At 37.1% G+C, this 26,785-nt stretch overlaps 2 protein-coding genes across 2 annotated transcripts; one reads left to right on the top strand and one right to left on the bottom strand.

The window, feature by feature from the left end:
- Positions 1–63: 63 nt before the first annotated feature.
- On the bottom strand, positions 64–14,457 carry glud1a (glutamate dehydrogenase 1a). The gene is made up of 13 exons (XM_046834675.1): positions 13,531–14,457; positions 9,876–9,956; positions 9,739–9,794; positions 9,119–9,182; positions 5,994–6,088; positions 4,808–4,987; positions 3,512–3,649; positions 3,201–3,338; positions 2,994–3,074; positions 2,646–2,769; positions 1,766–1,857; positions 1,444–1,506; positions 64–999 (listed from the first exon to the last, which is right to left on the bottom strand). The coding sequence occupies exons 1-13, from the start codon at positions 13,928–13,930 to the stop codon at positions 880–882; spliced, it is 1,632 nt and encodes a 543-aa protein (XP_046690631.1). The 5' UTR covers positions 13,931–14,457; the 3' UTR covers positions 64–879.
- On the top strand, positions 13,763–24,893 carry shld2 (shieldin complex subunit 2). Its single transcript, XM_046834659.1, has 9 exons — positions 13,763–13,901; positions 16,813–18,002; positions 19,133–19,240; positions 19,435–19,629; positions 20,962–21,108; positions 22,552–22,758; positions 22,840–23,077; positions 24,329–24,444; positions 24,541–24,893. The coding sequence occupies exons 2-9, from the start codon at positions 16,868–16,870 to the stop codon at positions 24,738–24,740; spliced, it is 2,346 nt and encodes a 781-aa protein (XP_046690615.1). The 5' UTR covers positions 13,763–13,901; positions 16,813–16,867; the 3' UTR covers positions 24,741–24,893.
- The last annotated feature ends 1,892 nt before the right edge of the window (positions 24,894–26,785 follow it).

Below are 26,785 nucleotides of genomic sequence, written 5' to 3'. Positions count from 1 at the left end.
TCAAGTAATTTTTAATGCACAGACATGCTTGTGTTGTTGAATGTTGAAAAAAAGAACTATGACAAAACTTATACTTTTTATTGAATTTTATCCTTATTAAACCCATATAAACTCTCCTCCCAAAAAGATTTAAAGTTGCTTCACATGTTTAAGAAAATAAAACATTTGTTCCCAAACAGGATCCCATCCATATACATAACTGGATGTATACATTCTTTCCACTTGCCATTAAGACGTTTCATTCCTTTCACCATGGAAGCGTTTGGCGAGAGAAAAACAATTGCATATTAGGCAGAAGAGCACCATCATATATAGTTGTATAATTAAAGGATAAGCAAAGTGTAAAAACAGATAAAATACCTATTTGTTCATTTTGGTAGCATAAAAGCCTGAGACCATTTTCCATGCATTGCTTTTATTTGCATGCCTTAATTTGGTTAGAAAGAATGTCCTAAAAAAATTCAAAAACAGGACCACTCATGTTTTACAGACTTCTGTGTGATATTAAGGCAGGACGGATCTTTATACAATGCGTTGAACAGCTAGAGTTACAATTTCCCTGAACAGAACACAGCAGGGATTAACATAAAATGTGCAATATACAGTATAAATACAATCCTCTTTGGTATTTTCTGGCAAGATAGGACTCTCAGAGCAGATGGACATGAAAGTGTGTTGAAAGAATGGCTTTTTTTCTTTATAGAGTGGATAAAAGTTGCGAGAAAAAACCTATATGGTACAAATGCCATATACAAACTATATATACGAGTATGTTAAATGTAAACTGAAGAATATTGGCTGGGGAGGAGGCAGTGAAGATGCAACATGTCTGTTTAGATGGATGGACAGACATGCGGACATTGAGGCCAGCCTCAATGTCTATGTGAAAGTGAGACCAGCCTCGTTGTACACTTTAAAAACTTTCTCAATCGCGTTGACGTAGGCCGCTGTCCGCAGGTCCAGCCCCAGGTTGTACTTATTGGCTGTGCGCATAATTTGCTGGTAAGAAAATACAACGTGGAATATTACACATTCACTCAGGGCAAATCTTCGTCAAACAAACAAATGTGAAAAATCATTTCTTAAACAATATTAATCAGAATTATTGTGGAAAAAATATATCAAGCTTGAAACATAAATGATGTTGACGTGAAACATAAATGGACTTTGACTAAGTATTTAACGCAACATTCAAAGAAAACAAATAAACAAAAAACATTCTAATGTTAAGGAAGAAACACCCTCATAAACAAAGCAATAAACTCGGATGCAAAAAATAATCAAGAGCGTAATCTTCCAATTTCTGTTTAAACCTCTCTTTTTACATTTAATTGCACATTGGAAAGGCATAAACATATACTTTAAAACCAAATACAAAGAAGGGAACTAGATTAGGACATCAGAAGTTAGCAAGCAGAATGATAGCATTAGTAAAGTACTAACCCTGGCAGAGCGCTCCATGGTGTAGGCCAGTCCGGAGTGCACAATGTCCTTCTCAGATGCTCCCTGTAACCACAAGAAAGGTTAAAAAACAAAAACAAAAGAAAAACCTAAATAATAATGTTTGACAGATCAAATTCTTCACACACACATATATTTTATATATACACACTATATCAGCCCTTAATGATCATAAAACTGTGTAGATGTTACTATTCTTCTGCTCTGATTCATCTGATACCTATTCTATACTGATCATATTTGTATCATGTAGAATGTTTATTAATATATTCACAAAGAAGAATGAGTGTGTTTGTGCACTCACAGAAATCCTGTCCTGAAATTCAGAGGTTGGGACCACAGGAATGGCGCCACCATGCTTTCCGAACTTCCTCTCCAGACTCTCCTGCACTGACACTGTGGAGAAGCACATAATCAAATACTAGTCTTTCCTTTTAAATCATCGCTGCAGTTCATTTCACCAGTAAAGGTTTGAGTTTGGTACGAAAAATGGTACGATATGGTGAAACTTTCTGCAAAAAAATTTATAACATTTATGGAAGGGTCCAGTTGTGACAGTCAAAACGTTTTCCTTTTTTTATAATTTCAAAGGAAATTGAGCAAATTACTATCAGTAATGTAAAATATAAGGGATAAAGATGTAAGAAGAGAAATAATTTTTTTAAATATGTGCTGTTATTACTAACTCTGATTTGTGTCAGATTTCTATACCATGTGTGATCAGATGTGTATGATTTACCAGTACTACCTGGATTTAAATATGTATATATTCTATTTAAATATGTATAGGAATACTATGCAGTATGACAAAGTATCACATCAGCAACAACGGAGGCAAAAAAAATTCAGAGCCAAATCTAGTGAAAATATACAACAGTCTCACAAAGGCTCTCATCTGGAAAGCTCCAATACAAATACAAAGTCTGAGCCTTTTAAAACTCCACCACTTGGTCCCAGCAGCACAAGTAAAAGCACTTCAAGCTCTTTGTAGAAAATGTGGTAAATGGTTGTACTGGAACACTTTGTATTTTATTGAAGCACAGAGATGCCAAAATAAAGGAAGCTCATATCTACTTACTCTTCCTGGAAGAACACTGGCATGTGATCGTTGTTAGCATGAAGGTGAGTATATTTTTATAAAAAAAAAGGAAAAAGTAACACATATTAAACTGAACTGCACTTACTGAGGAGATGGTAGTTGGAGTCTCTCTCATATTTGAAGGTCAGTCTGCCGTAGCTGACGTGGTTCAGGTTCTTCAGCCACTCAAAGTAGGAGACGGTCACACCACCAGCGTTCAGGTACATGTCCTATTCAAGAAAAATTTTGAGGACATTATCAGCTTCATATAATAATTTATAAAAAGGTGGTTGCTTGCGTTACAACCCAGCTCCTGAGATTTTAAGTGTATATAGCAGAATATCACTCAATACACCATGTGTATGTAAATGTTTAACATGAGCAGCACAATTACAAAAGAATGTGTACATTCTTATAACATCAACACTGATGATTAAATAACCAACAGACTTACAGGAATCACCATAATATTCCTTTCAAGGAATATCCTATCAGCTTCAGGGGTGGTAGGGCCATTAGCTCCTTCAGCAATGATCTATAACAAACAAAAGCAAAACCAATTAATGTATGTTCTATGTCAAAAAATAGGTATATAATAACAATTGCTGGTCATTACACAAAACTAAACTAACAGCACAGCTGTAGTGAATTGACCCCTGACCTTAGCCTTGATCTTGCTGGCATTGTTCTTTGTAAGTTGCTTCTCACTAGCAGCAGGAATCAATATATCACATTCCGCCTCCAAGATGCTGCCTTCGTAAGGCGTGGCCTTGGGAAAGCCGACAACTGTGCCATTGGCCTGAAGACAGACAGGAAAATGTTCAGCTCAGAAAGAGGATGCAGTACGGCTCACACTGCTGAACTTATACAGAACGTCCGTACAGTCGAGAACTAGATGCACATCGAGATGCTGTCTCCCAATAAAGCAAAAGACTGCTAATGCAGTTAGTAGATGATGCAGTTTAAACTCACCAGCTTATAGTCTTCTAACTCCTTGGGGTCAATGCCATTAGGGTTCCAGATGCTTCCGTCCCATTCTGCTACTCCAATACACTTCGCCCCATAGCGGTGAAGGTAACGCATTGAGTGCAGACCTACATTACCGAAGCCCTAAAGCAGCAACATAAACAGTAGACCAGATTATCACATAACATTTTGACATACAAATAGCTTTACTGTTATTACAAGCACAATTTATACAGCATATGTTCCTGTTTTGCTGCTCTAACACAATCACTTCTGTTGATTATTATCTGAGAAAAAAATGATCTTAGTAAAAACTCAAAATCATTAGCATGTGTTACTCTTAGTCCTAAAAAATGTTTCTGCCTGCAAAACACTGTCCAAGGAAAATAATTATAACAGACAACTGGGTTTTGAAACTTAAAAAAAGAATCCAATAACGCCACCTTGTGGACAAATGAGCTTAACGTCCATCAAGACAAAAAGATGACTAAGATAAGAGATCACATTGTTTAAAAAAAGCTTCTATCAAGCACCCTAAATAGTATATAAAACACCCCAGATGTTAATCTCCCTGAAATCCAAAAATAAAAATAAAATGTAGTTGTATATTATTATATAATCACTTTGGCTCATGGTTTCCTATATTACCATGGTGAATCCAAATTTGCAAGTAATTTTACACTCAAATCAGTGTGAATATTCCTGCAATGTTGGTCATATGATTCTATTGAATTCTGATGCGTATGCCTTCCTTTCCTTGTTAACACAAACACACAAGCTTCTCAAGCTTTACCTCTCATCCTAATATCCCTTACCACCACTGTGCTTGTTATCTTGTAGCTGCCCAACTAAGAGCCACAAGTCGAACCATACTGCATTCGAAATCTTTGAGCCCAGCTTTTCCTTCTATTTTATTTGCTGCTACAATTACTATACACGGATGAGCTACCTAACTCGTGTTAAAGCAGGATTCTGACTCAACTGGAAAATATTTTGAAACTTTTCCTGTTTGAACACACATGATCAAACCTGTGGATCAAGTGTATGGTTCTGAACTTTAAATCCCTGGAATGGGATTAAAAGTAAATAGTATTGTGGTGAAAACGCAAGAACGCATATTGTTTATGCCAGTGTTCTCTACTCTCTACTGTCGACTTTCAATAGATTTATAAATACACTATTGACTCTGCTGCTTCAAGGATTGGGATAGAATTAAATGTTTTATTTGCAATAAAGTCTGAACTAATGGATAGAATATATTGATAACAATACTGCAGAGGTATACACCATGCTGCCTCATACCTGGATAACAAAGGTCTTGTCTGCAACTCCAGGAGTCAAACCTAACTGACTCATAAAGGCAGCTTCATTGGCAAAGTTCTCAATGCCGTGGAAAACTCCTCGTCCTGTCGCTGAGATTCGCCCGTGGATGCCACCCTGGCTAATGGGCTTCCCCGTCACACACGCATGTGCGTTGATGTCCTGGGTAATAATCGAATCAGAAAAAAGAACAATAATGATTTGACAGAAATGGAATACAAAGCTTTACTGTTATACTAAGTCATTTGCCAAACACATGTGGGTATATAAACTCCAAATAGCCCATAGCTAAAATAAGGCTTTTTAAACAGTGAAGATGCTCTAAATCACAATCACATGCTAGTCACATCTTTTAAGAACCGTTTGTATTTTGCATTTTACACACACATTTTTTTCACTTCATGTGCTTTCCGAAAGGCTTAACAACCTCAGTCTAAAAGCAAGAATTAGGCAACTTTCTTTGAAAACAAAAGCAAAAGTTTGTGGACACCTGACCAAAGCATCCCATTCCACATTTAGTCCACATGTGCTGTTGGAATAACAGCATTTCTTCTAAGTGGATGTTCCAAATTTTGGGGTGGTTTTGGAGGAGATTTCGGTTATTGAGCTCATTCAGCCACAAGGGTGTTAGTAAAGTCAGGTACTGATATATGGTATATATATATATATCCTAAAAGTGTTCAATAAGGTCGAGGTCAGAGCTCTATAGCAAATCACTAAAGATCTTCCACTCCAACCATTGCATCATTGAGCTGGCTTTTTGCACAGCAGCATTATCATGCTGAAGCAGGTTTGTGTCTCCTCAATGTAATGCTCCAGAATCCAAATTCATCCTACATAACTGTGTGCCTCTAATAGTTTAGGGAAGAACCACATATGGCTAGAAAAAGTCAGGTGTACTAATAGTTTTGTCCATATAGTGTACTCTCTCTCAAACCTGCCTTCAGTTTTATAGGTAGCGCATTTCATAAAGAGTATTCGCACTAGAAACAAACTACACTATGGATACAGCAGACAAAAAATATCTGTGAAAGATAAACAAGTGTATTGTTTATGTGCAAACTGTGAACACCACTGTATGTATTTGCAGCTGATATGAGACCCGTTATCAAACAGGATAACCCTCTTATCTTATCTTACAATTTATTTAGCAGAACTATTAACTCACATGGTGACCCATAGTGTTGGCGTACGTATCAGCAATCCAAGACATTTCCCTCTCGCCGGTGCTCATGTCAGGAGCAGGGACATCAATGCCTGGCCCTGAGACATAAACAGAACCATTTTTTTTAATGAAGCACCAACACTAGACACTTTTATGACAGTAGTATATGGAGGTCACTAACATCCCAAGGCAGTCAACAAGATATACATTCTTATAACAAAAAAAAGCCTATACACATTTATTTCCAATTATATCTTAGTTGCTATAAAGAGATGAAGAAGAAAACACAAACAGAAACTGTTTATTTTCTAGAACACTTTCTTTTACAGTGGTTGGATTTTCCACTTATAGGTTTATATTAAGGTGTATGCTAATTATGTGATCACTTTTATAATACCAACTTATTCATAGAGATTATTAAGATTACTTATTACTACTAATAATTAACAACAAATGTATAATCACAAAAAACTGTACATTTTCTGTCAGAAGTGGCAGAGGCATACAGCATAACAAGGCCTTGGTAAGAGAATGATTGCTTTGTATAGCTGCTATTGCATAAGCGTTATAACATACTTGTTTTGTAGAAGTTCCACAGCATTAAATGCAACTTACTTAGTAAAACACTACATAATTATTTAATACACTGTATGATCAAAAGTATTGGGACACGCCACTTTTTCAACCATATTCAATTCAATCCATTTTTATTTCTATAGCGCTTTTAACAATGAGCATTGTCTCACAGCGGCTTTGCACAGATAAACATACATAATATAGGTTGTCTTTGGATGTGGTAGCATTACATTTTCCCATCACTTAAACTAGGAGTCCTAAACCTGTTCCAGCATGACATTGCCCCTGTGCACAAAGGCATCTTCTTGAAGATATGGTTTACATGAGTTTGATTGGAAGGTCTTTAGGGGTTTGCAAGAGAGCTCTGATTCTCAACCCTGCTGAAAATCTTTGGAAAAAATACTCCAAAATCTAGTGAAACATCTTTCCAGACTATTGGAGCGTATTATAACAGCAAATGGGAACTAATTTGTAAGTTCACAAAAGTACATACACATCTTATATCTTTTCTTATTCTGTATGACAAGGAAAAGGACAAATAAGTTCTGCCAAAAAAGAAAGTTAAATGCCACTGCCTTAAAAGCAATACTGATTATTTATGTGTTTCTAAATTGGGTTATACAGGAGGTTAGCCTTTTTCACGTACAGAATGAGCTTCTACAGAGGTTTCCATCTGCACTTAACAATAACACTGCAGTGTTGTTTGTACAGTTGCCATGATTGCGTTGACACACACACACACAAACACATACATACACATATACACACACATTTTATATATATATATACATACACACACAGTACAGACCTTCTCATTCAAAGAGTTTTCTTTATTTTCATGAATATGAAAATTGTAGAGTCACACTGAAGGCATCAAAACTATGAATTAACACATGTGGAATTATATACATAACAAAAAAGTGTGAAACAACTGAAAATATGTCATATTGTAGGTTCTTCAAAGTAGCCACATTTTGCTTAGATTACTGCTTTGCACACTCTTGGCATTCTCTTGATGCCTACTTTATAATATATATAAACTTTTGGTCTGTACTGTATGTATATATATATATATATATATATATATATATATATATATATATATATATATATATATAACACTAATATATATTGAACACTGCTATTTTGCAAGTTCTCCCACTTAGAAATCATGGAGGGGTCTGAAATTGTCATCGTAGGTGCATGTCCACTGTGTATGATTTTTAAACTATTTATTTGTATGATACAGCTGAAAATAAGTATTTGAACATCTGTCCATCAGCTAGAATTCTGACCCTCAAAGACCTGTTAGTCTGCCTTTAAAATGTCCACTACATTTATTATCCTAAACTAGATGCACTTGTTTAGGTCGTTAGATGCATGAAGACACCTGTCCACCCCATACAATCAGTAAGAATCCAACTACTAACATGGCCAAGGCAGACAAAAGTACAGACAAAACTGTACACCTCCACAAGGCTGGAAAGGGCTACGGGGAAATTGCCAAGCAGCTTGGTGAAAAAAGGTCCACTGTTGGAGCAATCATTAGAAAATGGAAGAAGCTAAACATGACTGTCAATCTCCCTCGGACTGGGGCTCCATGCAAGATCTCACCTCGTGGGGTCGCAATGATCCTAAGGAAGGTGAGAAATCAGCCCAGAACTACACGGGAGCTGGTCAATGACCTGAAAAGAGCTGGGACCACCGTTTCCAAGGTTACTGTTGGTAATACACTAAGACGTCATGGTTTGTAATCATGCATGGCACGGAAGGTTCCCCTGCTTAAACCAGCACATGATCCAGAGGAGTCATGGGAGAAAGTCATGTGGTCAGATGAGACCAAAATATAACTTTTGGGTCATAATTCCACTAAACGTGTTTGGAGGAAGAAGAATGATGAGTACCATCCCAAGAACACATCCCTACTGTGAAGCATGGGGGTGGTAGCATCATGCTTTGGGGGTGTTTTTCTGCACATGGGACAGGGCGACTGCACTGTATTAAGGAGAGGATGACTGGGGCCATATTGTGAGATTTTGGGGAACAACCTCCTTCCCTCAGTTAGAGCATTGAAGATAGGTCGAGGCTGGGTCTCCCAACATGACAATGACCCGAAGCACACAGCCAGGATAACCAAGGAGTGGCTCTGTAAGAAGCATATCAAGGTTCTGGCGTGGCCTAGCCAGTCTCCAGACCTAAACCCAATAGAGAATCTTTGGAGGGAGCTCAAACTCCATGTTTCTCAGCAACAGGCCAGAAACCTGACTGATCTAGAGAAGATCTATGTGGAGGAGCCACATATATATATATATATATATATATATATATATATATATATATATATATATATATATATATAAAATATTTATATGTGAACACTTTGGTCAAAAAATTATCAGAAATTGTTTATTAAGTTAAAAAAATGAATTTTGACAAATAGTGCAGATTCCCCTTATAATGTCAGGACTTTCTCAATAATTCAAGCAGCAGATATGAGCTAATGTGTGAAGTTAATATGAGACATAACAAATATATCATGATCAAGTCCTCACCAATAAATCCTTTCTTTGCCAGCTCAATGGTGAACCGTCTTGTGATTTTCTCCAACTCATTGTCCTGTGAGAGAAAAAAATAGAGGAAAAGAAACCACTTCAGTATGTGCCAGCAACTTGCTTCATGCAACGTACTGCTTTTATTTCCCATAACCCCGAAGCTTATTTGAAAACCACACTTTTAGGAAATGAAATGATAATGAGAAGCAATAATGAGCCATAAAATAATGTAAGAAATGTGAAGCCTAGCACACCTCCAAACATTATAAAAGTTGCTAATTATATTTACATACAACCAGTAAAAGGAAGCTGAACAAACTTAAAACTGAACAGGAAATTGCTGAAAAGTCTGTTTTCATGGTGCTGTCTGATAATGTCTCTGATTGCGTTAGAATCTTTATAAGGTGCAGTCCAAGTGAGTTTAAAATCATTGTATCATATCTTTATATCAGGTATACATTTTTTCCAGCCCTGAAAACGTTTTTTTTTTTCCACAAGCGGGGTAGGGGTCAGCTGAACAACAACAAAAAAAAAAAAAAGAAGTGGGCCCTAAAATTACTAACAGCTGCTTTAAAGTATACTTCAATTATTTCAGAACATGCTGAATTATAACCACTCACAGAATAATTCTTAGGGTTGATTTTCACGCCAGCTTTCGCTCCTCCAAAAGGTACATCTGTGGACAAATTAGACTGTTAGAATTAATTCTACATCCAGATGATTTTTATAGAGATATGCAGGGGGGAAGGACACTCACCAACAACAGCACATTTGTATGTCATCAACGAAGCCAAAGCTTTCACTTCGTCAACAGACACTTCTGTGCTGTAACGGATACCTGCAAGCAAAGACCAAGCACTTAAATGAGTGTTTGCTTCAAAAAAATATTCTGTAAAACCCCTGTGTCTAGGAAGGAATGAACTTCTTAGACACTGACCTATTTGTACAAGTGTGAGGATGTTTTTGATTGAGACTACAAAAGCAGTTCTCTTTGTCGCTCTGAGAAAAAGTGGCTGCTAAATGCTGTGAACGGAAATGTACCAATAGACTCAAAATATTTTGGACCAGCCATAAACTAGTCAGCTCATTTTAGAAGTAACAAAGAAAAAGCGTTGGTCCTGAAAACAAAGGGCGATGCCTTGTAATTCCAGTCTGTTCCTCACACACTGCCTGTGTGGTTATGTGATTAGTCATTCAGGGAAAGAAGACTGACATAAAATCTATAAGCCCTGCATTCTGCTGCAAATACAGATCAATACAGAAAACCAAAGTTTTGGCTGAAATATATATATATTTTTGTCTGCAGTACCTCCTGTCATTTTCTTAGATCTAAAAACAAAGGACTACAGTGAATGGAGTATGATGTTGGGCAAAGCAGGCAGAGAAACAGCAGAAGTGATGACTCACTCCCTCCACTCTTCAGAAAGAAAGAAAAACGAAGGTCTGATCTCGGGTGTGGTTGAGGAAACTTAAAAGCAAATACCCCAGACTTCCCTTTAGCTGAATATGTTTACTCAGTTCTGACACAAGAACTGTCATTTTAAATTTATATCTTTGTTTAAAATAAATAAATAGAATTACATAATGGAGCACAATTTGATTATTGTAACACACTACAGCAATCATTAAAACTCTGGCTGATTTAGAGTATATAAAAAAAGATTCACTTAAGGGGTACAAATGGTCACCTCGAAGTCAAATTAGGCCAGAACATGGACAAACAAAGCAAGAGCACATAAAGAATCTCATCAGCAACTATCCAGGGACTCATTAATTCTATCAGGAAAGCTTTAAATACATGGCATGGGATCAACATTTCCTCTTCTCCCGGTCCTGCCCTGGCATTTTTGCTGAATCTCTACTTTATCTTTTGCTGTATTAGTAAATCACTGGCATTAACATTAGAAACACTGCAATTACAAATGAGCCTTTTTCTCTCCTTGTAAGTCAGTGAGAGTAAAAATACATCCATGAGAAATACAAAAATAGTTCAAAAACTAGTTATAATTTGCAGAGCACACACAAAAAAAGAGTAGTAATAAGGTTAAGCATCTTAAAGGTAGTTAATGTGTATTGTATCACAGGAAGCAACTGTCTGGTCAGACAAGACTATACAAGCAAGGCTGGAACACGTAGTCACTAATGCAAATTTAAACACTGACTCCGTCCCAAAAAGTAAACTTCAGGCATTCATTTGCTGGATATTTATTAAGAAGAAGAAGACCGTCTACATAAGCAAAGAGGCTCATCTACGCCTTGTTACTGAACAATCATTTCATGTAACATTGAAGGCAGAATTCCTGAAAAACCAGTTTAGAATCATTTTTCTGTGACAGTTTCTAAAAAGTGTCAAAACTACACACGCCTTAAGAAACATTGACTTTTAAAAAGACAAAAAAAAATAGGCAGGATGCACTCAGAGCTTTCCGAAACAGCAAATGTCCCCCCAAACTCCAAAAAAATAGTCTGCAGTTAGTAATTCAGGAAGAGTGCAAGAGTGCTCGCTGTGAAGTCTTAGGATGTCCTAATGCCAGTATTGCCTTATTCCTGCTGCGATAGACATGCACCATCATCATTCTGTATTGGGTATTGTATGTGCTTATCATATTTAATCTTAACATGTTACTGATGCTTGGAGGGTTCCTCTCACCCTCCAAGTCTGCCTGATATGATGCTGGTTCATGACTCCGATACACGGCCCCTTGCTGTGATCACTGCATGTACTAATCACATCCTGCTGCTACAAAGATCTGCACTTCCTTAAAACTGCTGCAAGACTGTAACCTACCTTGTTGCATGCCACCTACAGTAAACTATACGTCGTATGCAAATATTCATAATGAAACTACCAATGACTGTTCTTCTGCCCCACATTCTGTACATTTGCTATACAATAAGTGCTGTCAACTTTTTCTTTCGTGTGAATTTAGTACTACAATTCACACCAAGTGAAATTTTACAATCTCACACTCCTACACTGTCCAGGGAACAGATTAGCTTCTGAAACTCAAAACCATCTAAAAAATATGTGATGATCTGTTCCAAAATCAGTCAACAATAATCTTACATGCCAATATATACAATTTTAGTTTTTGAGCACCCAAAGAAACGTTAAACAAAGTCAAATATATTTGCAAGTTTGCAGATTGCGTGATTAATAGCAGCATATGTAAAATAAATCATAACAATATAACTTAACAGGATAACAAACAATAAATAAATAACAGGACACAAATGATTAATTTTCCGTATTAACTAGTTAAAAAAGAACTTGCAAACCAGTTAAATATTCACGAATAAAGTTTTCTAACTGATCAGAAGGTTTTCTCGTTAAGGAAGCAAAAATTGCCCAACATTCCTGTTAACTTCCAGTGGACAATTTGGACAATTTTAACTCCTAAACGTTCACATTTATCAAACTCAGTACTGCCCTTTAGGCAATTCTTTTCTTTAGGCGATTCTGACGCAGCAAGATGGATTTTTTTTTTCTGATCACACTTTTTTCAGTTTTCCCATAGTGGATGATTAAATATCCCAAAACTCCCATATTTACATTAGTGGCATGTCTGTGACATAAGTCCAACTGTCGAAGTACTCACACACCTTTTGTATTTCTACCAATAACATTCTCTCACTATCTAATTTTCCATCTTGAGTCACTTTTAAAAATATTTTTTTCTACCAGTAACTTTCTATTAACAAATCTTTCTTTCTGTTTCAACTTCCTAGTTGAAGTTCTTATTTTCTTTTTGCCGAATCTCCAAACATGATATATTTCACATTTATGTTTCATTCATTTTTCAATGCTTGAGCCTCTAGATTTCAAAAAGTACTGTTTAATTCTATTCAATTTTACTGAATAAAGCTGTAAACAAATACTAAAAAAATACTAGGGATGTGGATGGGATTTACCTTGAAATGGTCAAAATATTAGATTTCACTGTAATTCAAGCCTGAAATATGGTTAACCAGGAAACTGACACTTTTTAACCCTTGTTATATTGAGGTGTATGATGTACAAAAAGAGCCATAGCCTTCCAACATATTGTATATTTAGTTTTTTTACTCATAAAGAAGACTCACTTTTCCATTAGTTTGCATTGGTTACTCCTCATTTATGGCATTCATAGAACTTGAGACAGGAAGAGCAACAATTTTGTAATAGGCTAGTATTTAGTTAGTTGTGTAATGACTTTTTATTACGATAGAAATGGGAAAAACGTATTCAAAGACTTTTTTATATTCGTTCAAGCGTGACTTCACCGGCAACCTGACATCTGCTGAAACGTTCAACTCAGCCCTGAACTTCACGTTAGCTAGATACAGTAGATTCATGCTAAACCATGTAACTAGCAGACTAGTTAGCAGTGCTGATGCACACACACACCGACTCTGACAGCCCGCTTATTTACCTCCCTTGCAGGGGGTCCTGTGCTGGCTGTGCTGGGCTCGGTAGCCCTCGATCATTTCCCACTCTCCGTTGTCTCGCTTCAGAGGGAAGCTCACGGCCAGGACGTGGTTGCATGGCTTGATGATCTTCAGGATTCCACGGACGCGGTGCCTTTTCTGGTCGGGCGTCTCTCTGGTCTTTAGGTCTTCCACGAGTTTGTCCTCGACGATGGCAGCGCCGCGGTCGAAGAAGCCCTCGACCATGCGGAAGAAGTTCGGATCGTCGTCGTCTTTGCCCGCGACTTCGCTGTAGCGCCGCATCCGCATAAGAGACGCCGAGGCCGGCAGAGTGGTTTCGCCGAATCCCGAGGCCAGAGCACTGCCTCCTGCTCGGGTAAGGAGTTCTCCCAGGCACCGGTACATTTCTAAAACTGGCACGGGAGGGTTGAATTTAGCCGAAAAGTTCTCGGTGTGTTACAAAGGAGAGGAAATAAGTCCTGCTCCTGCCTATGTGTTGTACAGTGAAGTGCAAAACACCATCTAAAGCAAAGCTTGCTGAATCCCCACCTCACACTGGGAGGTGCTCCCTAAGATTTCTTGTAAACAATCTCGAAACAAATAATTTGGACCTAAAAAGAATTTAAAACAGCAACATGCCGCATTTATACATCTTTTTTTGTAATTGGGATGGATTGACTTTTTCTTAGAAGTGTCAATCCATATCTGATGTTCTGCAGGTTCTTCATTCTCCACCCTTTCTCCAGCTTTTAGATATTTTTTTGGTCAGCTTGCTGTATGAAGATGAATTCAATAAAAGAAAAAAAACACACATTACTATTCTAATGTTTCAGCATGGATTCCACAAGATGTTGATAACATTCCTTTCAGATTCTGGTCCATGTTTACATGGGTGCACCTTCATACTGAAAAGATCCAATTTCACCACATTCCAGTAACTGAAGAAAGATGAACTCCTCACCATGTTCATGAAACCAGTGTGAGATAAATTAGCTTTGTGACATTTATTCTTCTGGAGGTAGACATTAGAAGATTGTTAATTTTATGGCCAGAAAGAGATATGCAGCAGTATGCAGATTAGTTGTGGCATTTAACTCTGATTAATTGGTATTAATGGATTTACAAGTGTGCCAAAAAAAAAACTTTTCACACAGCTTTACACCACCTCCACCAGTCTGGACTGTTAAAACCATGAAACCAGGTTAAGTCCATGAATTGATGCTGTTGGTGCTTAATTTCAGACCCTACTGTCTGTGAGCATCAGCTGAAATCGAGTTTCACCAGACAAGTGTTTTACCAGGCATTATCTGTTCAATTTTAGCCTTTGTAGATCACATCATTTTAATTATCATAGCTAAAGCAGATTTCTTCAAGCTATAGTTTTAACAAACAAGTAAATACTATGAAAGTGGTATGAAAATATGATGTTAAAAAAAAAAAAGAGTATGGGAATCCACAAGGCCTCCTGCAGCACATGAACCTTCAGCAAGAGAAGTGCAGAAGTTTTCTGCAGTCCGAAAATCCAAGGTTGGTGGACCTTACATTTTAGTGTTTCTCTGTATCCAAGTTTTTGCTTCTTATCTTTACAACAAAGCACAGTAAATACTTTGTAGACGTCTTTTATAAGTTTTAGAAAGAAGTTTTAATGTAACTAACTAAATACCTTTTATGCTTTGTCACTATTCTGACCTGGCTTCCTCCAAATCATCCAGGTACCAAATGACCATCTTCTGCCTGGCTGCTCTACTGCCAGGAGGTCAGAGAGGATTGTGTGTCTTTTGCACAGCTCATGTGTTTGAGTTGTGTCCGGTACAGGTTCCAAAATAAAAAAAAATAGCCATAGAAGTCAATTACTTTTGGTTCAAATGCCTTAAACTAAGAGCAAAGAAAGAGATTCTGAACCTATACAACTCCCCATAAGCATTCACAATCAGTCAAACCATACTGAATGTATAAGAGGGACACAAAGTCAGGCTGTTCTGTTTTGGAGGCTGACATTTCTAGACTTCTATAGTTAAAATAATTGCTGGTTAGTTGTAATAAGAACGGAAAAAATCCTAAAAAAGGAAAGATAATTCTAAACTATAAAATGTAATAATAATGGTTTAGGGCTTTGTCTTTGGGAGCCCATTAGAGTTTGCAGTGCCAGACCTGAGACCATTATAGTGTCCAGCACTGAGCATGTGCATCTGGTCAGTCACAAATGACATTTAATGATTTTGAAAATCTTTCACTGTCCAGTATCTAATATGCAACTCTTCAACCGCTGTGAAGTCAATCATTATTTTGTTTTAGTGAACTATATATGTTTTTTTCTTTTTAAAATCACATGTAAGAGCATATGTACCATGTGCTTATCTACCAGGGTAACTGTGTACTGCATGCTGTTCCTCCTCCCTCTTCTACCCTTGTGCAATAAATCGTTTGCCTGCTCAGAGTAATGCCGCTCTGATTTGTTATTGGCTCACATGCAGCCAACACCCACTGCCTAGTTGGTCACGTTATAGGAAGTTAATTCTCACTAAACGGAAACAACACATAGATGGAATGTGTTTGGAAGAAGTTACCAGCTGTAGGGCTCTTGAGTACCTTTCACAGATCAAAATTCGTTGTTTTAACGCTATAGGCTAATTCTTCGTTCGGTAATACTGGTATATATAACAAACTAAAAAGTTGAATTTTTTCTATTTATAAAAACACGCAACACAGGACCAAAATTGTTAAAATAATATACACAATATGGTCTTGGAAAATTAGGGTTTGGAAAAGGGTTTTTACTGACACTGTAAATTTACAACCAAAACAAACTTGCCAGAACAGGATCAGATAGTAAACACATTTTACTCATTAACATTCAATCATTACATCCCTTCAAAGATGTAGTCAGCTCAATGCTATGATGACCGATTGGAAACTGTTAATCATAGTGAACTTTTGTTTTCAGTCAGCTGACTTGTTTATTAACGAGTAAAAACAAATGTCCATTGTGTGTCAGTCATATGTTTTATCTACCATATACAGTATTTTGTGTTAATAGTCCTATTTGTACTTATTTGTCAGTCTTATGTTTGAAATATTGCATGTGATATAATTAGCAAAATAGTCACCTGTACATGCATGGTAAATCTACAGTATAATTTTATACTGTATTTGATATGTCATCTAAGAATAGATTTTAATTTCAGAAGATTGAGATGTAGGTCTCATCTTAGTTTGCATAAAAAACACATTTAGGTAATTTGTTTTGTTGGCAGGCTTTTTAATGATATGATTTCCATTCCCATCAGAGAACTATCCTCCTGCTATTCCCAAGAAGAATTTGAAGATGTTAAAAACAACCACATGGAAGAGAAACTGAAGGTCCATGTGTTTTTGGGTGCACCCAATCCCCAATCACTGTCTCAGGAAGTCTCAGATAAAAGTTCCAGTCAGTGGAGGACTTTAGAGCTTAGCTGGAATCAGGGAAGGCTAATACCAAAGAAAGAAGTCAGTGAGGGTCTCATACATAGTCATGTTTCGGCTGAGGGCATTGGTAGCCAGATTCTACCCACTGATCATGATAAGCATAGCTTTTCAGCTTCTCATGAGGGTAACGTATCTGTATCTGATGATGATATTACACCCTCAATTAGCCAGTTTTCTCTGGCTAAGCAAGCACTGTCTGAAGAGGATAACATAAGTCCTGGACTAGTTACTGAATATCTAGACAGCTGCTTTCCCTCACCTGAAGCTGACCCAAAAGCTATATCTGAGCCAAGTCCTGCCATGTCTGCAGAGACAGAATATCTAACCACATGGACCAAGACACAAGGATTGCTCCTGAAACCTGGAGTAGTTGGAGATAAGGGCTCTGGCTCAAGCAGCACACTTGAATCTCCTCAAACACCACCAAAACAAACTCCCTCAATCTCCTTGGGCTCGCCAGACCTCTACAGCCCAGAGGCCAGTCCAGGAGATAGAGGCTTGGGAGGAACCATGCAAGGGTCAATGGAGCTTTATAAGAGTCTGAGCCAAAGACTGCAGGAAGGAGGTGTGGTTTTGTTGCGCACACCTGATGGCCTTTTGTGCTCTCAGGCCAGTGCAGGGGAGCAGGAGGAAGTTCATTTTGACTCCCAAAGCAATTCCTTAGAAGCCTCACCTACTCCCAGCACCTCAAAACGGCCCAAACTCTCTTCAGCTACAGCTTGCCACCAGCATGGAACTGGAAATAAAAAGGTGCTCCTATTTCATGGTCCAACCACGCTGCTCTCCAGGTGCATCACCTACGGCGTGCGTTACTCCATCTTGGTCGCTGTGGTGCACCCATGTCACGTGAAAGAGATTAGCGTGAAGTCTGGAGCATCAACTGGATCCAGTATTCCTCTGGCTACGGTGATCGTCACTGACCAATCAGGAGTGGAGATGAAGGTGGTACTGTGGAGGACAGCAGCGTTCTGGGCGCTGACCGTTTATCCAGGAGACATATTGCTCATTACTGGTGAGGTGTACCAATATTTTCTGACAGTGAAGTATAAATCCAAAATCTGATATTATAGCACTACAATATTTTGTAAAAATTTCAGAAGTTCATTTCAGTTTTGCACATTTTCCTTAAAGGTTTAAATGTAGTTTCGATCTGGGCGATCTGGGGTTGATTGGCTGAAAGTCGAAAGTTTTGGAAATGCAATTTACAATTTAACATTTTAGCTGTTTAATAATTATGTGTGCTACGTTTGTTTCCCTTAAACATAAAGTTAACTAGCATTAAGTATGAATGAATTATAGCTGCAAGACTATATCTCAACAGTGGAAAATCTGGGTAATATGAAGAAAACATGATTGACTTTCATTGCTTTAAGAAGGCATGAGGTGAAATTAATTATTACCAACTACACACACAAAAATTAAATGCTAGTAACATGTAGTTTCCATTTGACACAAAAAAGCAGAGTATAAAGGTAATATTTTTTCTTTTCTTTTTTTATAATGACGTTAAGTACTTTGTTACTCTACTTAATACATTGTTAAGTGTCTATACATTATCAGAATATTTTGTTTGTAGACAACTTTTAACATGTAATATCTTACTTTGTACTCCAAAATATTACAAAGAAACATACAGTTTTCTCAGAACTTTAAAGTGCATACATAGTTGAATGATGACCTGTTACATCAACCATAACCCCATGGTTATTGCATGAGTATTTGTGGAGTAAGGGTCTTTCACTGTGTGTCTGTTACAGTAGGAAACTCTCTCCCCATTAAAAAAAAGTATAATTTTCAGAAAATCTTAACATATAATTTCATCAATTATTCAAATATAGTTCCTATAGGTTACTACTTTTATTTTTGATACTTAAGTGCATTCAAAAGTCAATACTTTTGTACTCTTATTCAAGTAGCAGTGTGGAATAAGTAATATTTAACTGGTGTTTTACTGGGAATTTAACTGGGGAGTTGGACTTTTACTTAAGTACAGGAATGGAGTGATTCATCCACCATGGGTTTGTGGTTCAATCGGCCCTTGTCTGGGAGGAAGGAGTTCAGAATTGCCCTGCTGAATATTAAGTCATGTAAAGTGTGCTTTTTGTTCCCACTCCCACTTAGCAGAGTGTATTGCTTTGACAGGTGTGACAGTGCATCAGGATAAATGGCGAGGAGAAACTGTACTACAGTCATCCTATGTGAGTCAACTTCTGAACCTGGGCCAGGTCACTCAAGGCCATAATCCACAAGGTAACAGGGAATAAGAAGTAAACAAAAAAGTCAAATATTATGCAGTTATTATATGACAAATTAATGATAATTAATATATGATACTCTGATCACCACCCCTCTCTCATTACTGCCTGTGGCCTACGTTTCTGTATATTTTCATATTTTTGGTTTTATAATTTCTTATATAAGTGTAATATTTCTGAACATTTCAGCTCCACAAAATGTAAACGTTCACACACTGAGATGTCTGTGTACTCATCTTTGCGAGAAGCGCCCTCTGCTGGTGTCTCTGCCTCCTCGCTCTGCTCAGAACCTACAGGCAATACCTTTTGTCCATCTCGGGTCTCTTCGACCTGACACACTCGTTCATGCCCTGCTCAAAGTCAAACACACAAGGATGATTTCAGGTAACTCCCGTATTTTACACACACACACACACACACACACACACACACACACTGTATGTTGTTACACTAATTCTAATGTACTTTTCATCTCACAGAATTTTGTGGATCTTGCAGGTTTCACTCTGGATATTTCTTGCTTGTAGGCTTTTTTTCCTTTTCAAAGTACAGCACTTTGCAAATCTTGACCTTAGTATTATATCTTTAGCTGGTCAATTAACAGCTGGAAAAAGACCAAGTCTGTGCCAACAACAGAATCCTGTTCTTGACTGAGAGGATTTGAACCCAATGTGGTTTTCTGCTGTTGTAGCCCATCCACATCAAGTTTTGATGTGTTGTGCAAGCTAAGATGCTGTTCTACTCACCATGGCTGTCAGGAGTGTTCATATGAGATGCTATATTCTTCCTGGCTGCTTGAACTAATCTGACTATTTCCCTTTCAATTCTCTTAACAACAAGCTGTTTCTCACAACACTCCATGTGTATTTTTTTCCATTCTTGTACCATTCGGTGTAAACTCTAGAAATTGTGGTGCATGAAAAAAAAAAATTACAAATCAGATCAGCAGCTAAAATATTCAAACTAGCTTATCTGGTAGCAACAGCCATGCCACAGTTAAAGCCACAGAGATCACACTTTCACTGTTCCTGCTGGTGTTTGATACGAGCATGAAGCTTTTGTCAGGTATATGTGTAATTTTTAGATTGCGTTGCTGCCACATGATTGGTCAGCGTAGGTACTGTAACTGTGATACAGTTTTATTGATGTTTCTTATAAAGTGGACAGTGAGGGTTTTAGAATTTCAGTGTGAACCTGAAAATGTAGTCTTGCTGAATAGTGCTGAGATGTCAATTTTATGTTTAGTGTTGCTGTTTGGCTGCTTCCATTAGGAGTCACCACAGGGTATTGTTGGTCCCCTTTTTTGATTTGGCATAGGTTTTACACTCAATTCTCTTACCGATGAAACCCCCGTATTTGGCTATGAGATTTCACAGCCTGGCAATCTAACCTACTGTAGACAAGAGCATGTTAACTTTCATATAAATTTCAATAGCATAACTATTTCTGTCCTGCTTGCTGGAATGTCAAGATATGGACATCAGTGCTCCATTGGTAATACATAGCCATAACACACACACACAGACTATGTCAAGATGTCTTTGAAACACCACAAGTCTACTCCATGTGCCTTAATGTGACTAGACACATTCTAAACTTCACATTACATGTCACATTCAATATTTTAATGGCAAGAGCTGGAAGAAGCTGAGAGTCATAGTATATGAGGATTATGAAGTGAGGATATATGAGGGTTATTTGTGTTTGTTCTTGTAGACTGGCGCAGTGAAGTTGAGGGTGTGTCCCGAACAGGAAGTGTGACCAAATCCATGTTAACTGTAGAACAGCGGGACTGCAAACAAGGAACCGTTGTTCTATGGGGAACTGCTCTCACCTGGCTACAGCAAATACATGCCAACAAGGGTAAGGTTTGTGTGCTGAGAAATTCTACTGCATTTCATTGTAGATACCAGAAGTGGGAATCTCCATTGATCTCATGATGTTGTGTGAATTAGATTTACTTGGAAAGCCATATGATTTTAAATGAGTCTGTATGAATCTGAATTGTTTGATAGCACTGTCTGGTTTTTATTTATTTATTTATTTATTTATTAGAAACATTAAGAATTAATATCAGCACATAGGGATCTTTTAGTTGCATATAGGGCGGCAATTATTTTGATACTCGATTAATCGGGCGATTTTTCTTCTTCAGTTAATAAATTAATCGGGTTAATATATTTTTTTTTAATTAGATGTTTTGTTTATTATAACTATATAAAACACTAATGCAGGGTATTTATGCATGAAAGTGTACTAAAGAAATGCCACATATTGAGTTTAACTATCTTTAATTTAGACTTTTTAAATCTAATAGTAGCTGTTTGTTGAGGAATGCATGGGGGATTTCTCCTTTGAACAAATTCACTCATGCTGGGTTGTTTCTTTCTGTAAAAAACAAAACAGCAACAGCATTTGAGTTTGCAAGGTGAAGCAAGCAGTTTGTGTAACTCAACTTTTGCATTGTATTTTGCAAATGGAAAGTTGACACCCATGCTTAAAAATGTTTCAATACAACATTGTTTTGACAATTGTTGGCTGTGTTATCTTGCCATCACGCTAACCTGTAACTTGATGGCTTTGTTGACAACAAATTTTATTATTGATTATTATCGATTTTATCGATCAGTTGTTGAAGCTAAAAAATGCATATACAGTATAAAATATAGAAACATAGAACTTTCCAGAAATTTGTCGGTTAATTAGTAACAACTTTTACAATAGTACTTATTATTTAGACAGTGACCAAATGTAAAATGTCCTGAAACTAAATGTTGCTGTATGCAAGATAAATGCAGGTCTTGCAATCTTCTAGACATTGAAGTAAGTTTATATAGTAAATATAAACTCATTTGGGATTTGGTCAACTGTGATATTTTTATATGGATATGTCTAGGAAATGTTTAAATGTCAACTGAATACCACCAACAGGAAACTGTTTTCAATTAATAAAAATTATTCTAAAAGTTTAGAATTAATTCTAACATTGGCTTCTTGTTATCTTTGCTCAGAAAAGTTTTCCCTTTTGTAGTTTATACTGTTTAAACACAGTGTAAAGCTGCTGTTAATGTAGGCTTCTCTATTAGATTTAATTCTTTAACAGTCATTTCTAAAGTAATTTCTAATAATTTGTTAGTCCAAGCCTCTAATTTTCATTTTTTATCAAACATAGTTGGTACTATTTGTAATAAACACTGTAACTTTTCCTTGCCCTTATAGGCATTGTGTTATTGCTTCTAGGTCACAGTTTATTTTATATATTAAATATACTTTTATAGCTTTCAGACATTTTTATTCCCACTCCAGGTGCAGTTTGGGAGTTTCGGCTTCTGCTGGTAAAACAGGACGTGACGTCAGGCCTGCTGGAGCTTCACTCCACACCTTGGAGCTCATGCCTGCCTTTGCACCCAAACAACCCACGATACAAAGAGTTCTGCAGCACTGTCACTTCACACCGGGGCAGCAGCAGCTTTGAGATTGACCTACACACACTCCTGTCTCAGAAATACACAGGTGAAAGTTGTCTACAAAAAACAAATATAAAAAAACTATACTTAAGTGATTACCAATTGTTTTGCTATCCATATCCATTAGGTGATGTAGAGCTGAAAGTTCACATTGTAGCATTCCAGTTCAACAGTAGTCCTTCCCAGGATGCTGTGCTGCTTATGGATCGAGATACATCATTGGAAAGGATCTTGGACATTGTGTCTGGTGACATCACGTTCACTGGCTGTGGCCTGTGCTGTGCTGAGCTAGACACAGACGATAATGGGATTTACAGACCATGCTATCCATGTCTGCCTCATACTGGAGTACGCCGTTATTACAGGTAACACTCTCAAATGATGTCTGGATCTGTCTTGACTGTTTATGCACATATTTATATAGCTAGCCTGGAATAATTATATGTGCATGCTTTCAAATTTATTCTCAGCTAATACTATAAGGCAACAACCCAGAGCTACACAAAAAAAGAAATGTTTGTCAACAAAAATGGTTTGGAAAAAAGGGTAGTGTAGTATCATTGTAGATCATTTGTAGAAAAGAATTCACAGCGGCATTTGATATGTAATTGAATAGTCAGTTTCCAAAGTTAATGAGTTGAAAGCAAAAAAAAAACAGGAAGAGGTCTGAGCAACTCTATAAATAACTGGGTCAGAACATCTCGAAAATGGCATGTCTTGTGGAGTTTTCTGAAATCGTTAGTACCTTCCAAAAGTTGCCCAAGGAAGGACAAATTGTAAACTAGTGACAGAGTCGTGGGCACACCAGCCTACAGTACAAGGATCATGTGATCATCAAAACAAGGCCATGATGTAATGGAAAAACATGGTCTGATCTGAGGTTTCATGTTTTCTTTTTCCTGAGGATAGTCGTGTGTGTGTGCGTCGCATACTTGGGGGAATAGATTGCACCAGTAGGCATGGTGATGCTCAGCACAAAATTCTGCAGAAAAATCCTGGGTCCAGGCATTTATGTGAATGTTACTTTGGCCTGTACCACCTACCTAAACAATGTTGCAGACTACATACATCCGTCCATGGCAACAGTATTTTCAAATGTCAGTGGCCTCTTTCATCAGAATAATGCTCTGTGCCACAATGCAGAAATTGTTCAAGAATGATTTGAGAGCATGATGAATTGTATAAAGTGTTGACTTGGCCTCTATCTCAATCCAATTGAGCATCTGTGGGATGTGCTGGACAAACAAATCTGACCTAAGATTTAAAGGACATAAAGAATATGCTAACGCCTCAGATGCCTCAAAGGGTCAGAGCTGTTTTATCTACCCATGCAGGACCTACACAATATTAGGTACTTGGTTTTAGGTGTCAGTAAATAAGACAAAAGGATAATTAAGAATTAATTTACAAAAGGAAAATGCAACACTATTTGACATTTTTATTATCTTGTAGAGAAAAAAGCTTTTGTTTTATTTTTATCAATACAGGAAAGGTCAGACTAGAGTATCTATAAACACAATTCTTTTTTATTTTTCATCCTTTTCCATCCATTTTTCATTCCACCTGTTTCAATAGTGCTGTCAGGGTTTAGGTAACAGCAACACATGTGTTTCTAGGTCTGTAGTTCTGACTGTGAGAGAGGGGCAGAGTCAGGTCTGTGTGCATGTTCCACCTACACTTGTGCAGAAGATCCTGCTTAACACACCACCAGACAAGCTAAACAAGACTGTAGGTGAGTAATTTTCTTTACTTCTACTTACTGCTCCTTTAACATCACACTAGCCATTGATTATGTAAAATGTCTCCCAATGCTACTTTTATCCCACAGCTCATGTATCAGGGGAGAGATTTGTTCAGGTGGTTGCTAAGAGGATCCACTCCATCCTGGCCACTCCAAGATCCACGTTTCATCTCACCATCCGCAGCCATTTTGATTGTGATGAAAACAGCATTCCTATCATACAAAACTTTTTGCTGCTAGATTTTCTTTCACAGGAAGCCTTATGTAAAAAAACAAACAAACTCTGATCTAGAATAAGTGTAATATGTAAAAATAATATGTCTATATGAGTATAATTTTTGTAAAAGTATCGATTTGCATATTGACCTGTATGTATTTTATACTAACCATTTAATACAACAATGATTGTTTTAACCAATAAATTAACTCTACATTTGCAACAGTTTGAAACAATTCTTGAAAACATGAAGGTGTCAGTGTTTCTAGAACAGGGGTCACCAACCTTTTTGAAACTGAGAGCTACTTCTTGGGTCCTGATTAATGTGAAGGGCTACCAGTTTGATACGCACTTCTGAAATAACAAATTTGCTCAATTTACCTTTATGTTATTATTAATAAATGATAATTATCTATATCTAGTCATCTATATTTTAATATTGTCATTTTTAAATTCACACTAATACAAGTGTGATTTTGTCAGGGAACCACCAGTCACGCCTTCCTCCAAGGCTCTAACTCTCACTCAGCCTCTCCCTGCTCTCATCACCCACACCTGTTCCCCATTACCTTTCCCCTTTAGAAGGTCCTGATTCCACCATACTCGCAGTCGGATCTTCTCGTTGCCATGAAAGATCTACCGGATCTCCATGCTCCACCGATAGGTTTACCTTTAACGGTTTACATTGGCGACATCCCTGGACTACCCGCATTATATATGTTCACATGTTGTACATGTTGTATATGTTCAGACTAAATCAAGGCAAGGTGTTTAACCATACTCCGGTTTCTGACTCTTGGTCTATCCATAACAGATTAAAAAAAAAGAATAGCAACAAAAAAAATTAGCACCACTTACCAGTGAGCTGCATCTATGGTGAACTATTTTTAGAAAACACCCGCAGGCGACTCATGTGGTCCTTGCGGGCGACCTGGTGCCTGCATGCACCATGTTGGTGACTCCTGTTCTAGAATAATGCTCCTTATATGCAGCCCTTAATTTCTTAGTTTCTACACTTGATTAACATGTCACCATTGAATATTCTTAAAACAGAATTATTGTATGGAATAAATACTACAGTATTTTATGAAAAAATGCTATATAAGGTCTAAAACTCCACAGACTTTACAGAATTGTTGTAGTATCTAATCTAGAGGGATCAGAAGGTGATTTCCACTTAAAAGAAACTCACATCACTGGTTAAAATTAATGTACTCATCGTGCATAATGTACATTACAATGTACAATTCTGTTTGTGTAGTAATTGTCCATCTCAAATGGATTCAAATGGCTGACACTGTATATAAAATAAAACTCCAGTTATGAGGTAAAGTGACAGGAATAACTTCTGGTGAAAAACAATCAAACAAAATTCAAACTTGTGAACATCTTTTTATAGCTGCTATAACACAAGTGAGAATGGGAATGAGTATTTTGTGGATGTTAAACAGTAAAATGTGAGTCAATAAAAAGTATGATTTGTTTTTCTTTAAAGAAATTAAACATTTGTCAAAATTGGCAAATCATTTCTATGTAAAATTGTAAACACCACCGTGGCAATTGATGATTTTTTTTTTTTTTAGAAAATCAACTTGCCATGTTTTATTTCTTATTCATTTAAATTCTTATTAGATCTTTATTTTAAGTGCTACTTTAATGTCTATGTGGTTTAGTTATGTATCTAATGATCTATTAAGATGACCCTGTGTTAGTCTGCAAGCGTAGATATCTTTCCAAATGTCAAGTCAAGTCAAGTTTATTTGTATAGCGCTTTTCACAACAGACATTGTCTCAAAGCAGCTTTACACAAATCAACAGTTAAGGTGAATGGTGTGCATTTGTCATTTTTTATGAGCAAGCCGTAACTTTGATAACATTTGCTCCAGTGAGTCCATCCTTTACTAAGCAAAATCATGTTTCCCAAACAACGAAAACAGTACAAAAAGTATCAAAGAAGCCTTGATAAATTACACCTAGTTTAACCAGATAAGTGTGTCCAGAAACTTGTATTCTATTAGTATAAACACAGAAATGCTATTAAGATTTGTGTGGTACTTCCTGTAATTTAACATCATTTCCTTAGTTTTGCTTCTAGAAACTCTGACTGTCACAATC

Source organism: Silurus meridionalis, chromosome 2, assembly GCF_014805685.1.
Source record: "Silurus meridionalis isolate SWU-2019-XX chromosome 2, ASM1480568v1, whole genome shotgun sequence".
Lineage (NCBI taxonomy): Eukaryota > Metazoa > Chordata > Actinopteri > Siluriformes > Siluridae > Silurus > Silurus meridionalis.
The sequence above is the reverse complement of the archived record's forward strand: the minus strand, read 5'-3'. Positions and strand labels throughout refer to the sequence as shown.

Excerpts from the sequence above, each read along its gene's own strand:
- glud1a (XM_046834675.1), bottom strand. The coding sequence starts at position 13,930 with ATGTACCGGTGCCTGGGAGAACTCCTTACCCGAGCAGGAGGCAGTGCT. Across the intron at positions 9,183-9,738 it reads TCAACCCTAAGAATTATTCT|GACAATGAGTTGGAGAAAAT; the intron begins GTGAGTGGTTAT and ends TTTCTCTCACAG. Across the intron at positions 3,075-3,200 it reads CCAGCAAGATCAAGGCTAAG|ATCATTGCTGAAGGAGCTAA; the intron begins GTCAGGGGTCAA and ends TGTTTGTTATAG.
- shld2 (XM_046834659.1), top strand. The coding sequence starts at position 16,868 with ATGGAAGAGAAACTGAAGGTCCATGTGTTTTTGGGTGCACCCAATCCC. Across the intron at positions 19,241-19,434 it reads TCAAGGCCATAATCCACAAG|CTCCACAAAATGTAAACGTT; the intron begins GTAACAGGGAAT and ends TGAACATTTCAG. Across the intron at positions 19,630-20,961 it reads ACACACAAGGATGATTTCAG|ACTGGCGCAGTGAAGTTGAG; the intron begins GTAACTCCCGTA and ends TTGTTCTTGTAG.